The sequence below is a fragment of the Trachypithecus francoisi genome, unplaced genomic scaffold, assembly GCF_009764315.1.
Source record: "Trachypithecus francoisi isolate TF-2019V2 unplaced genomic scaffold, Tfra_2.0 Lachesis_group12, whole genome shotgun sequence".
Lineage (NCBI taxonomy): Eukaryota > Metazoa > Chordata > Mammalia > Primates > Cercopithecidae > Trachypithecus > Trachypithecus francoisi.
In genome coordinates, this window is record NW_022681457.1 from 52,786,807 (window position 1) to 52,801,684 (window position 14,878).

Consider the following 14,878-nt stretch of genomic DNA (forward strand, 5'->3'; position numbering starts at 1 on the left):
ACGATCAAAGCTGCCACAAGGGTTTGTTACTTGGGCCTCTCCAAGTCCCCCCGGGGGCGTCCTAATTGCTCGTCCCACAGCCTCCCGCTCACAGGCTGTCCGACAGCGCGGGCGCCCAGCCGCGGGCAGCAGAACAGCTGCAAGGCCCGAGGAGAGTCCGCCCGCCGCCCAGCCCCTGTCAGCGTTGTCATCACTGCCCAAATGCTTAGGACCCTCGCTGCCCCAGGAAGACCCCTAGGAGAAGGAGGAGGGGCGGACTGAGGGATCACCACACCATCGGTCAAGCGGGGGCCTCTATGCAGGTCAGGATGGCAGCAAAGTTGGTCGCCGACTTAGCCAGCACCAACAGCCTACAAGTACAGATTTTCTCCCACGGCCTCCTGGGTTGCTTTGAAACCATCCACTTAAAAAGAAAGGAACTCACACTTATTAAATAATGGTTCCGAAGAGGCCGGCACGAAAAATGGAGCTGCTTTTATATAAGCCAACCCAACTTCTTTACGGATTTTGTAAATTCCTAATATTTCAAAAGAAATTTGTTGTTCTAAACCAAGTCAGCACTTCATCATAGTACATTCTGCTTTAGTAAAATCAGCTCCCTTGGATTTCATCACTTGTTAAAAAAAGATAAACTTTATTTTTGTAATTTTCAATCACAAAAAAATCTATATTTTTGTCTAAGCATTTATTTTACTGAATCAAAAAGACATGAAAAGAAAAACCATGTTTTTACTAACGTATATAAGTGACTCTTTTTGGACAACATATAATAAATATGATATATCACTTATCACTCAGTCTTTCAAATGTACATTTTTTTCATATTATGGAGCATGCCACTTTTCCAAAAGAAAAAAGGTCATGAGAAATCAGTGCAAAGTTCTCAGTTACCCTCCTCTTTTCTCTGGGGCAGACGGAATGTCCTCGGCAACGCCCTTTGCCTCAGCACTTGAGGCTGGCTGTCCATCTACAGTTCTCTCTGCCTCTGCGGTTTCCGCTCCGTGCCCTTCTCTCTTCCCTCCTGAGCCCTCCCCCCTCCCTCCCTCCTGCTTGTCCCTAAAGTTATTTTTTTAAAAGAATCTGAGGTTTTGTTTTTGTTGATGTTTTCACTTACTGGTCACACTTTGAGTGGGGTCAGCATTTTCGCCAGTCACACTGCTGTGGGGGAGCTTTCCAGCCCTGTTTCTAGGGGTGGGGAGATGGAGAGCAGAGGGCTGGCTCCTCTTTGGGGGTCCCCGACCCACTGGTAAGCATCTTTCTCTCTTACTCCTCTGCCTTCCAGAGTCGGCTGCAAGGGAGGCCTAGTGGCCTGGAGCGGGGAGAGGAAGGGCAGCAGTCCGGGTTGGGCAGGGATATGGGGAAGGGATTGCAGTGCCTTCCTGCAATGTTTTCACCGGGGGTGTGGGGTGCCCGGGATGGGGCTGGACAAGGGATTAAGGGCTGGCTGTCCCCCAGGCCCTAGGCCGTGGATGAGCACACGGGGCACCAGGGGCCGCTGCAGCTGGGGATGGGGTGCTGGAGGAGTCCGGTACATGCTGCTGTACATGGCAGCGGCAGCCGCCGCCGCCGTAGTGCTGTCCATGCTGCCCAGCAGGCTTGGGTGATAGAAATAAGGCGATGGAAACATCCTCTGCAGCGCTGAGTAGTTCCCTGCCTCGGCCAGCAATTCCAGGCCCACCGCTGTCTGCCGCTTCCACTTGGTCCTGAAAGAAAGCGGGCGTGCAGGCATGCTGTGGGCATGGTCCAGGCACCAAGACCCAGCCCCTTCTCTGGCCCCTTCCTGCCTCCTCCTCCTTTCTCCCCTGGGTGGCAGGAAGACTCAGAGACCTATTCAAACTGGCAATGCACTACATCTCCTGCCCCAGCCTTGCTCCCAGAAAGACCCAAACTCAAAGCCAGTTTTGTAAATTATACCTTCAATGGCAGAGACCCTCACAAATGAGATCCTACAAGCTTTGCTGTCTTTTCCTAAAGCTCTGCTCTGCTGTTGTCTCCTTGTAGTTTGACTACTTCTGGAAACTTTCCTTAGGGCCAAAGAAGACTTCCACAAGTAGTCACTTTCCTCCTTCCTTAATTTCCCTTCCACATCCCCCCACTCCCAACAATCCCAAAGAGTCTGCTCTCAGCCCCTCTTCCTTCCCCCACAGGCTGAGAGAGAAGAAACCGTAAACAAAAGGATGCAGAGACTCCTAAGTCAGGGACCCTAGCTCCTCTCAGTCCCCAGGGCTGGGAGACATATTTCGCTCATAAGCCTGACAGGACCTTACAGTGGGCAGGGAGCTTAAGGGGAGGATGGCAACAAGGTCTCAAAATGGAATTCATTTGAGGGAGGGCTCTCCCAAGGGCAAATTACCTCCTGGCCATTCTGAGGGGGGAAATGCATTTCAAAATATTACCTCCTCAGGGAGAAAGTAACAATTAAAACCTGTGATCAGCTTTTCTCAGTCTCCTCCCTCCCCCACTGCACACCCTGCTAGGAAGAAGAAAGCAGGCGGTTGCTCAAATGCCTTATGAAGGAACGCAGGACTGGTGGGCCATCCATACTCGGCAGCTCCAGCCAAATTAATAAACATGTCGCCCATTTTAAATTGGCTACAAATGACACTAATGTTTTCCGACAGAATTAGGGTGGCTGAAACCGTATGTAATGAGACAGAAAATTATGGTAAAGATGACGACTGGGTGGGCATTTCCAACCGCACTTATGGACGATTAGAACACAAGCGAGAGAAAAAGAGGGGGAGAGAAAATCAAGACAAGGAGATGAGCGCCAGGCTTGAAAACATAGCGAAACCTCTGCCTCAGATCGCCCAGGTTCCGCTCTACACTTCCCGGCCCAGCAAGCACTACCAGCCACTTTTGCTTTCTTAATTTCCCTTCTAGAGAAGGAGCAGTGCCAGGAAGGTTCTGCAGCACTCTTGCTCCATGTTGAGACAGCAAAGGCAGCCAGTACAGGGGACAGACCCACACTCCCTCCTTCTCCCTGCACGGATGCTTGGCCAGCCGCCGATCCTCCAGCCTGCAGCTGCCAAACCAACTCTAACCCCGCTGGGCTCTCCTAGTCTCTGCAGCTATACTGACCAAGGCTGGGACCCTGCTTCTCCCAGCCGCCTCACAGGCCAAAGCAAGGACATTTACGCAGAGGCTGCTGGGACAGCTCTGTGGAGATAGCAATAGCTGGGCCGGGCCTTGTTGTTGTCAGCTACAAACCTTTGGAACCAGCCTGGGGCGGGCCCAAGGGGTGCACCACGCAGGCTCTCTGGACCTGAGTGTCAGCTGCACAGATGTCTCAATTTGAGAAGGTGTGGCTTCATTGATTTGGGGATGAAGTGGGGGGAATTCCAGCGGCTCGGGTTTCAGAGGAAAAGTAACACCTGTTAAAGCACTTAGAAGTGCAAAATTGTCCAAATTCCAGCTGCCCTTTGGTCCCTCTCACCTTGGGGGTGTGGCTCATCCCTACCTCATCCTTAAAGCACCCAAGTGCCCACTCCAGGGTCTCTCTCAGTCCTTAGAGTCTCTGGAGGCCAGGAGGGAAGAAGATTCATGACTTAAACAGCCAGACACCTTTGTTCCCACAAACTGCCTCCCTTACCTGCGGTTCTGGTACCAGGTCTTGACTTGGGTGTCAGTGAGGTTGAGCGCTGCAGCCAGGTCCATGCGATCCTGCACGCTCAGATACTTCTGCCGCTCAAAGCTACGCTCCAGTTGATTGAGCTGGTGGTCGGAAAAAGCTGTCCTTGCTTTTCGAGGCTTCTTGGCTCTCACAGGGGGACTCTCACGGCTACTCGTAATCTCCCGGTCTCCTTCCTCCTTTGTCCCTACCATAAAAACCCAGACACAGTGGTAAGTTAGCCTGGAATGGGGAGGACTGAGTGTCCTCCTGGCATACACTTCCACATTCCCAAGCCAACCACTGGCCTCGGGGGACTACACTCTGCCACCACCAGAACACACACACACTCAGGCCTTAGCCCATGTGGAGGAAGAAGACTGTTTTCAGACTGCAGAGTGTGGGACCTTGTTCAGAGGTTCTAAAGGGGGTCTAAAAGGGGGTCTGATCTTCACATGGTTGGAAGTTAAAAAGTAAAAATTTTTTAAAATAAAACTTTTAAAAAGGATTATTTTGTTATTGTTTCCTTGACTGAGAGAGATGCTCTCCCTTTTCTTTATTGTTTTCAGTATTGTTTATTGATCCTTGTTTTTCTGATAAAGAAATATGCTGACTTTGTTTAACTGATTTGGTACTTTTCAAAGGGTCTTTCTACTCCTTTTTTTGTTTGTTTGTTTTTGAGGAGGGGGCATCTTTTTCATTTTACTTTTTTCTGTTTTCTGAAAGTTATGGGTGTTTGTTTTTCTTTTTCAGATGCACCTGGGAAATGTTGGAATCAAGCTTTCTGAAGCCTGCATCGGGTCTTTTAAAGTTTCACAAAGAGTATGTCACCCAAACACTGAGTTGAGCTCAAAATCACTGAGCCCATCCAGGTGACAGCATGGAGATTTCCGGATTCTATTTGTCAACTTTGGTTTTTTACTGAAATGCTGGGAAATCGATATGTCAATCCCTCCCTGTTTGTACCCGTTTGTGCAGTGCTCCTTGATCTTCCCTGCAGGAAGAACAATAATCTCTCTAATTGACCCACTGGGGAGGTTGGTGCACAGAAAATCGCCAGACCAGACTGTACATCTGTTTTGGACACTATTATGCTAATGCTGTAACAGTAAAATGAGGAGCTAACGTCCTACCTTCCAGACAGTCAGCATATTTCTTTACCAGAAAAAACAAGGATCAATAATAATAAACAACGTTACCTGTAAAGGAAAAACACTCCTGGTATGTTAAAACTCTTCCCATGCAAAGACTACCACATTTACTTATGAAAGTGTCTGAGGAGAAAATGGGAAAAGGGAGTTCAAGGACAATTTCCATTGTCATCTTTTTTTAACAAAAAGGAGATTAATCCAATTTCAAAAGATTTTATTTTTATAAATGCTACCTCCTAATTACTTGTAAGGGGCCAAAAATCTTCATAGGATACAGATACGCAGTTGAGGCCATAGGATAAGAAGGGTGCTTTTAAGAAACTGATTACAAATTTTTACAGGCTTCCCTATACTAACCACGATCTAATTTTTTAAAAGTTGCTCTGTTCATGAAACTCAGAAATTTTTCCTTCATTAAAACCGATAATTTCTGTGATGGTGTTTAGAAAATAAGATGGGGGGTGAAATCACTTGCATTAAAGAACGAACACCAGGTTGTGATCACATCCACGCTAGCTAAGTGGTTTCTCTCTCCCACCTCCCCACATTCCCATTCCCATTCCCAAAGTCTCAGCCAGAAAAACCCCAAGTCCATCCCTTTTATCAACGAAAAGTATTTCCTGTCGGATGCCCTCCGCCGCCCCTTAACCCCCAATAGATTAAAATTAAGTAAAACAAAGGAAGGAGCTGGATGGCCGTTGAAGGTTGTTGGGTAGAAATTTAACAATAAACAGAACTTCGAAGAGTCCCCAAATCTCACGCCCAGGCCTCCCTTCAGCTTGCAGTCTTTTAACTGTCGCCCAGTCGCCCGAGATGCGCCCGGAATCGCTCCCCAGCAGAGATCTGCTGAAGACTGAAGGGGATATTGGGAACCAGGAGGACAAGCCAAGAGCGCTGGGTGGCGGGACTCACCGTGGCATTTGATGTCGCTCTGGGAATCCTCCCGCTTGTCGAGTTTGGTTTTGCTGTCCTCCTGCTCGAGCTTTGGCCTGAAGCTCTCGTGCACTGCGTTGCTCTCCTGCTTCGGGGTGTGGTGGGGAGAGGATACGCTGGTGCTGTAGGGTGCACATGCCGCCAGAGGTTTGCTGTCGCCCAAGATGTCCTTAATTAAAAAAGAAGACGTGGAAGTCCTGGGGGCCGAGGCGGCCGAGCCCAGCTGCTGGGCGGGCGGCGGCGGCTGCTGTGGCGGCGGCGGCGGCGGCTGCTGTTGGGGCGAAGGCTGCAAACTTTGGGTCGGGGCCGCGGCCGGTAGCGGCGGCTGCTGGCTGTGGTGGAGGTGGTGATGATGCTGGGTCGCGTCTGCTACCAGATGCTGCTCCGGGGGCTCCATGGTGACTGAAATAGGAGAAGAAGGCGCCGTCCCTACGGTATCAATCTCCGAACAGGGAGATGGGGTGGCCTGACTCCTAAAATCCGCGGTCCTGGCCTCACCGAGCGGGCGGAAATCTCCATTCATCATGCCCGGGCTGCCTGAACTGGCACTGGATAAAATCGTGTCTATTCCAAAACTCGACCCGCTGGCCCCTTCCATTGTTGTCATTTCTACATGAGGTCCACGCCACTCCGCCGTTCAGCAGCCGCCTCGAACCAGCGAAGGAAGCTATCGATCGTAAAACAAAATAAATACCAAACAATGTTGCCGCCGCTTAAAAAAAAAAACAAAAAAAAAAAAAAAAAAAGTGGGGCGGGGAGAGAAGGAAGGGTAATTGGGAAGTGGCAATCGGTGGATACTTTCGACACAACTTTTTTTCTCTTATGCAAAAAGTAGGAGTGGGAAGAAAAAAAGATGATGCGGGGGGCGGGGGTAGTTAAAAATTTTTCTGAGAAAGCTCGGAACGTGCGCTCCAGGAACTAGCGCTCCAGGAACGACTGCGCACGTGGCGCGGCGTTGGCGACGCGGAGGACCCAGACGAAGGCGCAAGCGGCGGGAAGCTACCCCGAAGCCGCCGCCGCCGCCGCCGCTGCCGGGGTCTGCCCACAGCCTGGCACCTGGCAGCAGCGGTGGCGGCGGCGGACGCGGCAGGTGCAGCGACCGCGAGGCCCGGGCGGCCGCGAGCCCTCAGAGCTCCCCCGCGGCTCCCGAGGTGGCAGCCGCGCGCCACTCGGTAGCCCCGTAGCCGAGTTTCTGAACTTTCTTGGAAAGTTGCGGGGCAGACACGGCCGCAGCGGCCGCGGCAACGCGAGGAGGAGGAGGAACAGGAGGACAGCGAGAAGGAACCGGCGCAGGCAGCGCAGGCGGCGGAGACGCGATGCCGGGTGACTCCGGCCGCTGCCAGGCGCGTTCGCTTGTAATCCGGCTGCTAGCGGGCGGCGCCGACCCCCTCCCGTGACGTCACGGCCACTGCCGCCGCTCCCAGCGCCGCGCCGCGCCGGCCCGCGCCCCCGCTGCCGAGGCCGCGCGCCCGGCCCCGCGCCCCCATTGGCCGCGCCCGCGCGAGCGAGGGACGCCGACGTGCCGGGAGCCAATAGGCGCAGCGCTCGCGAGCCGGTCAGCGGACTCGGCTCGGACTTCGCTGCTCTTTTGAGAAGCCGCACATCCCTGCGCCCGCATCCCTGAGCCGAACTCCGAGTCAAGTGGTCCCGGTGTCCACAATCACGAGCGCAGGGCAAAGGGAGAGGCGGGGAAGAGATCAGAGGGAGACCAGAGAAAGGGAACCAAAGGGGAGAAAGAAAAAAACAAAAGTAGCAAGGCTTTGCCCGTTTTCTTAAGTCAGAAGAGAGAGGGAAAGAGGACGGGTAGGGACTTACCTTTAAGCTCCAGCGCGGCCGCCCTCGCAGCCTCCCCAAACGCGCGCGGGAATAGTGCGAAGACATTAAGAGAGGAGGAAGGGGATCCCTGAAGGAATTCACAGAAAAGTGTGTCACTTCAGACGCCAGAGCCTTGCATAAGCGGGCGGGCGGGCTCTGGGCTCTGATTTCTCCCCCAACGAACCCAGGCGCTCGGGCTCGGCCCGGCGGGCGGCGGGTCCCTGAGAGGGACACAGCCGGGTCCGCGTCCACCAAGCACTCTAGGGGAGGACGAGACCGGAAGCTCCAAGCCGGGGACCCAGCCTGGTCTCCAGTGAGAGCCCGTGCTGGAAGAAATGCCTGGCCAGACGCTTTCTCCCGAACAGGGGAGCTAATGCCCGAGGCGTTCTCTGGTGGCGAGGGCAGCTACGGTTCACTGCGGTGTCGGGCGGGCGCGGGGCTCAGGACCCATAGCTGCTGGTCTGCAGCCTGCGCCCCTGCCGCGCCCCCCGGCAGTCCGTCCAACCCTGGCCCCTGGCCCCTTTCAGCGAGCCCTCATTTGGAAAGGAAACAGTCACTGTGGATCCGCTTGGGACCCGGAGCATGACTGTGACGCCTCGTTGGAGGGTATCAACTTGCATTATTTTCTCTAGGACGTCTCCAACCTGTCTCTTGTTGAATGTCAGAGTAATGGGAAGTGCCAGTGACAAGACGGCATATTACTCCTGATTAAGTGCCGTGTCAACCTAATTAGCAGAGTAATTATAAGGTGCTAATGAATGATTCAAAGTTCTTTGAGTTACATTTTACTCCAAATTACCATTTTAAGAACCCTATGAATCTACGAGGCGGGCATCGCTTCCGTGACTAGGTCTGGAATGATGTTCGAGTGGCCTTTAACGTCTCCAAAGGCTGGGCCGAAATCTGGGGTTTAGTTGCAGTTCTGGAGGTCGCTTTCTGGGCCACAGCTTTTATCTGTTGAGGACGAAGGGAGGGGTGTCAGGGAGGCAAATGACCTCCTGGGACAAGATTTTGCCTTTCGGTCTGAACTGCTTCTGTGTGAGCCCTGGGTCCGGAAGGGGGTAGCTGGCCGACTCATCCTGCCAGCGTTTTCCTAGGGAAATCGGTGTATTTGACCCAGAAAAAAAAAAAAAAAAAAAAAACACAGCACTATTTGGAGGGTGGGTTGAGCTGTTTCTCATCGTCTTCGTGCCATTTTTCCTAGGGCTGTTCCGAGAGAACAGCGGGGATTGAAGGGACGGAGGCGAGGAGATGCACAATCCGGGCAGCTCTCTCACTTCTCGGAAGGCGAGGGGAGTTTGGCGGAGGAGACGGGGTTGGTGAGCTGAGGCGGGGACTCGGGACGTGCTCCATCCCGGCAGGGGCCGACGCTGGCCAGAGGGGTGCCGGGAGGCCCTCGGGAACGAGTGACTGGGCCCCCCCCCGGTGGGGTCGGGCCACTCTGGGCTGGAACTGGGTTGGATCAAACGCCTCTGGCGCCTGAACTGAGTGCTGGCCCGAGAGACCCTCCGGAGAGCTCGCGGGCTCGGCCTCGGCCTTCGGCCGCGGTTACGGAACCACAGACGGTGGACTTGCGGAGGTGACTTATCCGAGGCCGCAGGGCCCGGCGCTGCACAGCTTTGCAGCCTAAGCGCCCCGCGCCTCTGTCACAGTTGACCGCTGTGGGGAGGACGGGAAAGGCTCTAAGGCTGCCCGAGACTGCAGGCGGACGCTACCTACTCTTCCCTCTTCAAATATCGATTAGGGTTCTTCCCATTCCAACATCATCATCCACCAACTTCCCGAATATGGTGCGTTTTCTCCTAGCCCTAGGGGGGTTCCAACTCGAACTCCCACGCTGCGTATTCAGGATGGGAAGTGGGGAGGGGGATAAAACAAATTTAAAATCCAGAACTTACGGCACTGCACAAATCAATTATTCTCGACCTTGATAAATAATTCATTTAAGCCTGTTTTTGTTTTGTTCCGACGCCTAAAATGACTCAAGAGCTCAAAAGGCTGATCGCACAGCTTGTGTTAGGCGGTTCGACAGGGTTTTTTTTTTTGCTTGGAATAATTCACAGCATTGGCAGGGGAGACGATGGAGATATGACCCTACGAAAAAATGAAATCTTAAAAGAGAAGGAGAGAGAAAAGTCGAAGTGTTGGGGGCAGGGGAGTGCGTGTTTTGTGACAACTCTCAAGCGAAGCAAACAGGAACCCAGTAGGCCCCACTTTGTGAATGTCTCAGATCATATTTTCTTAAGAAAAGGTTAATATCACAGAAGAGTTCTCTGGGTGGGTGTTAGATCAGCTTCCAGGTGAGGGGAAAACACGACCTTAACTTTTATCAAGGCTGCTATGTTAGTGGTGGCCTGAAGATTCACAAAATGGACTTGAAGACCAAATTACAAACGTAATGAAAAAACTTTTTTCAGAGCTGGAGTTTTGTTTAACTTTTCTCAGTTTTTTTTCCCCAGACACATTCCTCTCTTGCATTTTTTTTCCTGAAAGTATATAATGTATACATCCAAGAAGTCATGCATATTCTGGCAAACATAATTCACTTTTCATTTTTAAAAATCACAATTCAGAAACACAACAGGGTGCAGATATATCATATTTCTAAACGAAAGAAAATGCTTTAACTGGATTTAATCTTAGATTTTCTCACTGGATTTAAAATACAAATAAATAGAGTCTCTAAACTGACATGAGTTTAAATATAATCAGTCACTTTCAGGCCCTCATTTCCTTAGGAGAAGGGGAAGAGAAAAAAATAAACTTTTTTAATATTTGGAAGATTTTGGAATTTTGGCCTAGAAAGCAGTTATTGCCAACTGTGGGTAACAGAGAACAAACTTTTCCTTCCCGGCTCTGAAGGACACATCACTGCCGGTCAGCATCAAAGATGCTCCTTTCTCACCTCAGAGAATGATTCAAACACTTGAATATTTAGCAAATTTTGTTCCTAAACTCTCTATGATCCACTTTCACCATCTAGATTTAGTATTTGAGATTGTGTTTAAACTAGGGCATTCCGTTTTTTAAAAATGAAACTTAACTTTGAAGAAATTCACTCACACATTGTAATGAACGTGGAGCTGGTGTTTCTTCCTATTATATTTAATTTGAACGTTTTTAAGGGTCCACATGATGACAATGCCAAGTGAGGGGAATGAGGTGCAAAGACGCTTCCCTCCACTGGGCGGCGCCAAGAGCTCCGAACCGAGGGAGGTGCTATTGTTTCTTTCTATAAAAGATGCAAGATACACAAATGAGCTCTCCACCTTCTGAGGCTGTCTCCCTGACGATTGTCTGACCTCTCGCCATTTCAAAGCTACAGAAATGTCGGAAGTTTTCTTTCTTTCTTTCTTTTTTTCAATTTATCAATATCTTTTCAACTACTTTAGAATTTGATACATATTTACTTAGAAAAAATAATACATTAAATATCCTGGCAGCTCTGCTGACCAAAAAGAAAACAGAGACAAAGATATGAAAAGAACGGAACTGAGTCCCTTAAATAAATTGAAAGTGGGAGAGTGGAGTTGGGAGCAGATGGAGAAAGATAAAATGAAAGAAAAAAAGAGGTAACTGAAAAGTATGTTAACAGGAACAAGTTAAAATGATAATCTGTGTAATTATTAATTGTTCTAGTGGAATGAAAGTTTTAAGAGGTAGTTCTGATATCATAATACAATTTGCAAGAGCTATAAGCTTCACCAAATTTTAAAGATGAGCATTTTGGAAGGAAGTTGGCTCTCCTTGGGAGTTAGATTAGATGTGTGTTGTACAGAGGCAAACCACAGGAAAGTAAGCAGAAATGTAGAGGACAGAACGCTGGAGAAGAGAGTTTTCATCTCATTTTACCACTTTCTGTGTTCGTGGGCAAGGCACTTAACCTTTCGATTACCAAATTCCTCCTCCACTAAAGAGGAGACTAGTTCTTCCTTAGAACAGGGTGAGTTTAATGACCAAATAAGACCTTCTGTGTAAGAGCTCTTTACAAAATGTAAAGCAGAGTTTGCTAAATACTACACACAAAAGTGGCAATGATTTCTAGCATAAGCAACACCCAGTAGCTATATTTGCTTTCACTTCTTCCTTCCCTCATTCATTTTGTTCATTCACTCAATCGATAAACATTATTGAATGCTCATTCTATGCCAGGTGCTTGAGACTGGGACACCACCTCACCTCAGGTTTGACAAGAATTTGTGCTGGAAAACTGTCATAAATACAATGATACAAATTAGAACCTGCTACAGTGGGGGTGAGAAAGAGAGTGGGGAGTCTTACATTGGGACAAGTTGGGGGAATAGTAAAGCTTTCTAAAGGAAATGAAGTGTGTGTTCAGTCATGAGTGCATCTCAAGTAGTGTGATGTGGAGGGATTTCTATGGTAGCTGAGACATCCCTCTACAAAAATGGTGCAAATTCCTCTACAAAAATGGTGCAAAAATGTCCATGAATTGTCCAAAATTTTAATCTCCTGACTGTAGGGCTGGGCTGCAATCTGTAGACATATGTTGGCTCTAGGGGGTCTCTTCTGGGTCCAGCGGGAAGAGACAAAACACTCCTTGACACTTTGAAGGGAAAAGGAACTAACTGCACGTGTTTACAGGCCTGGGCAGCAGCATATACAGCCGATTACACAGTCTTAGATTTGATCCTAAGAGGTGATCCAGTCCCCTCAAGGACTTTATCCTCTTTTCCCCATCCGCACTCTTGTTTCCTTCTTTCTAGATTTTCAAATCATGGACGGTTTGGTGACCTTAGCAGGCCCAATTCAGGGTGTGGAGATTGGGAAGGTGACAAGGTGAAGGCAATTGAAGGAAGAGCTGAGGGGGACATAGGGAAGGATTTTGTTTCACTCCTCCTAAGCTGAACCATTGTCCATTGAAGGCCGGCTCCTGGAGAAATTAAAGGGTGTGACACAGCCATGTCATACATAAACAGAACTCTGAAGCCTATCAACTCCTGAGGCTAAGAAAGAGGGAATGTAGGGGCCAATGCAGAGAAGAAACCAAAGCCTCAGAGCGCTGAGCAAAGATGCCAATCAGAGAAGGATAAATTCATTTGCGATGTTAATTAACAAGCGGCTAATTAAAACGGCACTTTGAGTGCTAATCAATCGCCTTATTAAGTTAGAGCCATCACTGGAACAAATTGAAAGCTCCCCGCCCCGTTTTCTGCCTTTGGTGCAGGCGGGGCCACGTTCCCAGATACAGTGCGAGGCAGAGGGGCGCGGAGGTGGGGCGCAGCCTCGGTCAGCTTTCTCAGTCTCTCGCAGGTCTACAGAATACGCCACTGGACAAGTGCCTAAGCGGCGACTTCTGGTCCAGACACACCGCCCAGGGAGAAATAGTTGCGTGGAAGAACAACTCATTCAGCAGCACCTAACACCGACGTTTCCTCCTGGAAGGAACTCCCACAAAGCGCGGGGATGTGACCTGTGGGCCCCCAGCAGGGGTAGAAGGCAGTTCAGCCCGAGGGGGGCGCTCTAGGGCCGGGATCCTGCATCCCTATTTCCCGGAACACACCCAACGCCTCATTCTGAAAACCCTGCTTAGGCCCTGGCCCTGGTGCAGCTCGGCAACCAGGAAAGAGCTGAACCTGCCTTCAGGCAGCAAGAACAGGACTGCTAACCCTCCTGTGGCTCTGTCTCCCGGGGCTCCATGAGAAGGTGATGGGGGTGCAAGAAGGGAAGAGTGAGGTGGTGTGCTGGGCGTCGGGGGCGAGGGTGCACGCCAGCCAAGACGTGCCTCCCATCTGGCCCACGCGCGCTTCCCCACCCCCCTGGCCCACCAAAATCGGTAAGAGAATTAAGATTTCGAACCCCTATTTTGAGGAGCTTTCCGCATTTCCTAATTGTTAAATTCTTGTTTTTCACCAAATACCCGGGGGAGAAACATTTGGCAATAAGAAGGGGCTGTGAATTTAAATGCTAATTGAGTGGGTCCTTCTTCCGCAACTCCATCTGCCTGGTGGCCACTGTGAAGACTAAACACAATCGGAGCGCCCACTGCAACATTCCTGGGGTGCCAAGTAGAAGTGCAGTAAAGAGAGACCCTAGCGGACTCCTGTCTGGTTTGCTTTTTACCGCCTCTTACAGAGAAAAAGAGAATGCCATTGGAAGAAGGTCTTTTGCGTGGTGGGCGATGTGTGGGTGGGGGACTTGTGGCGTGGCCCAGGGTGTTGTTTCTGTGCCTGCGATGACACACGTATCTCTTGAACTGTGGGCTCGCCTTTCTGGAGGTGCGCCCGACCGCATCTGCTGGTGGGTCTGAGCGTGCTTGGGGTATCCCATGAGAACTGAGAGAACGGCTCCCATGTGCAAAGTTCAAAAGCATTAATATTTTCATCATATTATCATTATTCAATATAATAATATTTGTTCGGTTAGCGGCACTAATTAGGCCACATTAAAACCGTAGTGTGTCCCTAATGGTGCGTAATGTGCTCACACTCACATTTTTCTCTCTGAGGATGGGCGGCTGCTGGCTGGCAGGGGAGGAGAGACAGGCAAGCGGCGGGCTGGATTAGGGCGTGACACCCCCCACCATGCACACAAACACACACAGCCCACTGGATGTCTGCCGGGTGGGAGCTGCAGTCTCGGCGCGGTCGATGGGGCCCTCCGCTGCTCACTCGGCCCTGCGCGGAGCACCCTGCAGCCTCCTCCCGCTACACTGCGCTTTGAACTCGGCGGATTGATTTTGCTTCCCTTCCCCCTTTTGTGTGTGTGCGCCTTCAATTGGTTAGGTTTTTAAGATTTGGGAAGGCCGGTGTGAAACAATTAAAATACTCTTAACTGGAGCCCCTCCGCCGAGAACTGGAGGTCCCGCCTCCTAGCTCTGCGCTTTCAGGGCCCTCTTCCCAAAGGGAATTTCTTTCAGAGATTCCAGGGTGAGCTTGTAAAAGATGCCTCCGCAGAGCAGGTCCCGTCAGGTCTTTTTCCTGTTCCTGGTGCCAGCGGTCGGCCCAGGCGCCCCGCAGACCTCGGCGAGGTAGATATTAAACTCTGAGAGTACCCCTCCCGCAGGCGCCCTGGCGAGATCACTCTGAATATGTAACATATTTGTAACTTGCGCCGAGGTGTGATGTGTGTGCTGGAATGGGGGGATGGGGGAATTCGAAGCCGGATTGGGAAGGGTTGGGGGGAGGCGCACAGAACTCACAATGTACTTCGCAATCTAACAATCTGAACATTCATTTATTAAAAGCTGCTGCGTGACATTTACACTGAGCCACCAGTCTCTGGCTCTAATCCGGACGAAAACGATTGTACTGCCGAGTTGTGGCTGCGGCGTACGGGGACGCTGCTGTCCGCTGCCGGGCAGAGCCCATCAGCAACAACCCGGAAGGCCTCTGCACCCCCTTGGGGG

General features: G+C 50.7%; 1 protein-coding gene across 1 annotated transcript; it reads right to left on the reverse strand.

Moving 5' to 3' along the window:
• Positions 1-614: 614 nt before the first annotated feature.
• On the reverse strand, positions 615-7,057 carry BARHL2 (BarH like homeobox 2). Its single transcript, XM_033225541.1, has 3 exons — positions 5,674-7,057; positions 3,593-3,818; positions 615-1,703 (listed from the first exon to the last, which is right to left on the reverse strand). Exons 1-3 carry the CDS (start codon positions 6,299-6,301, stop codon positions 1,391-1,393), a joined length of 1,167 nt encoding a protein of 388 aa, XP_033081432.1. The 5' UTR covers positions 6,302-7,057; the 3' UTR covers positions 615-1,390.
• Between the last annotated feature and the right edge of the window lie 7,821 nt (positions 7,058-14,878).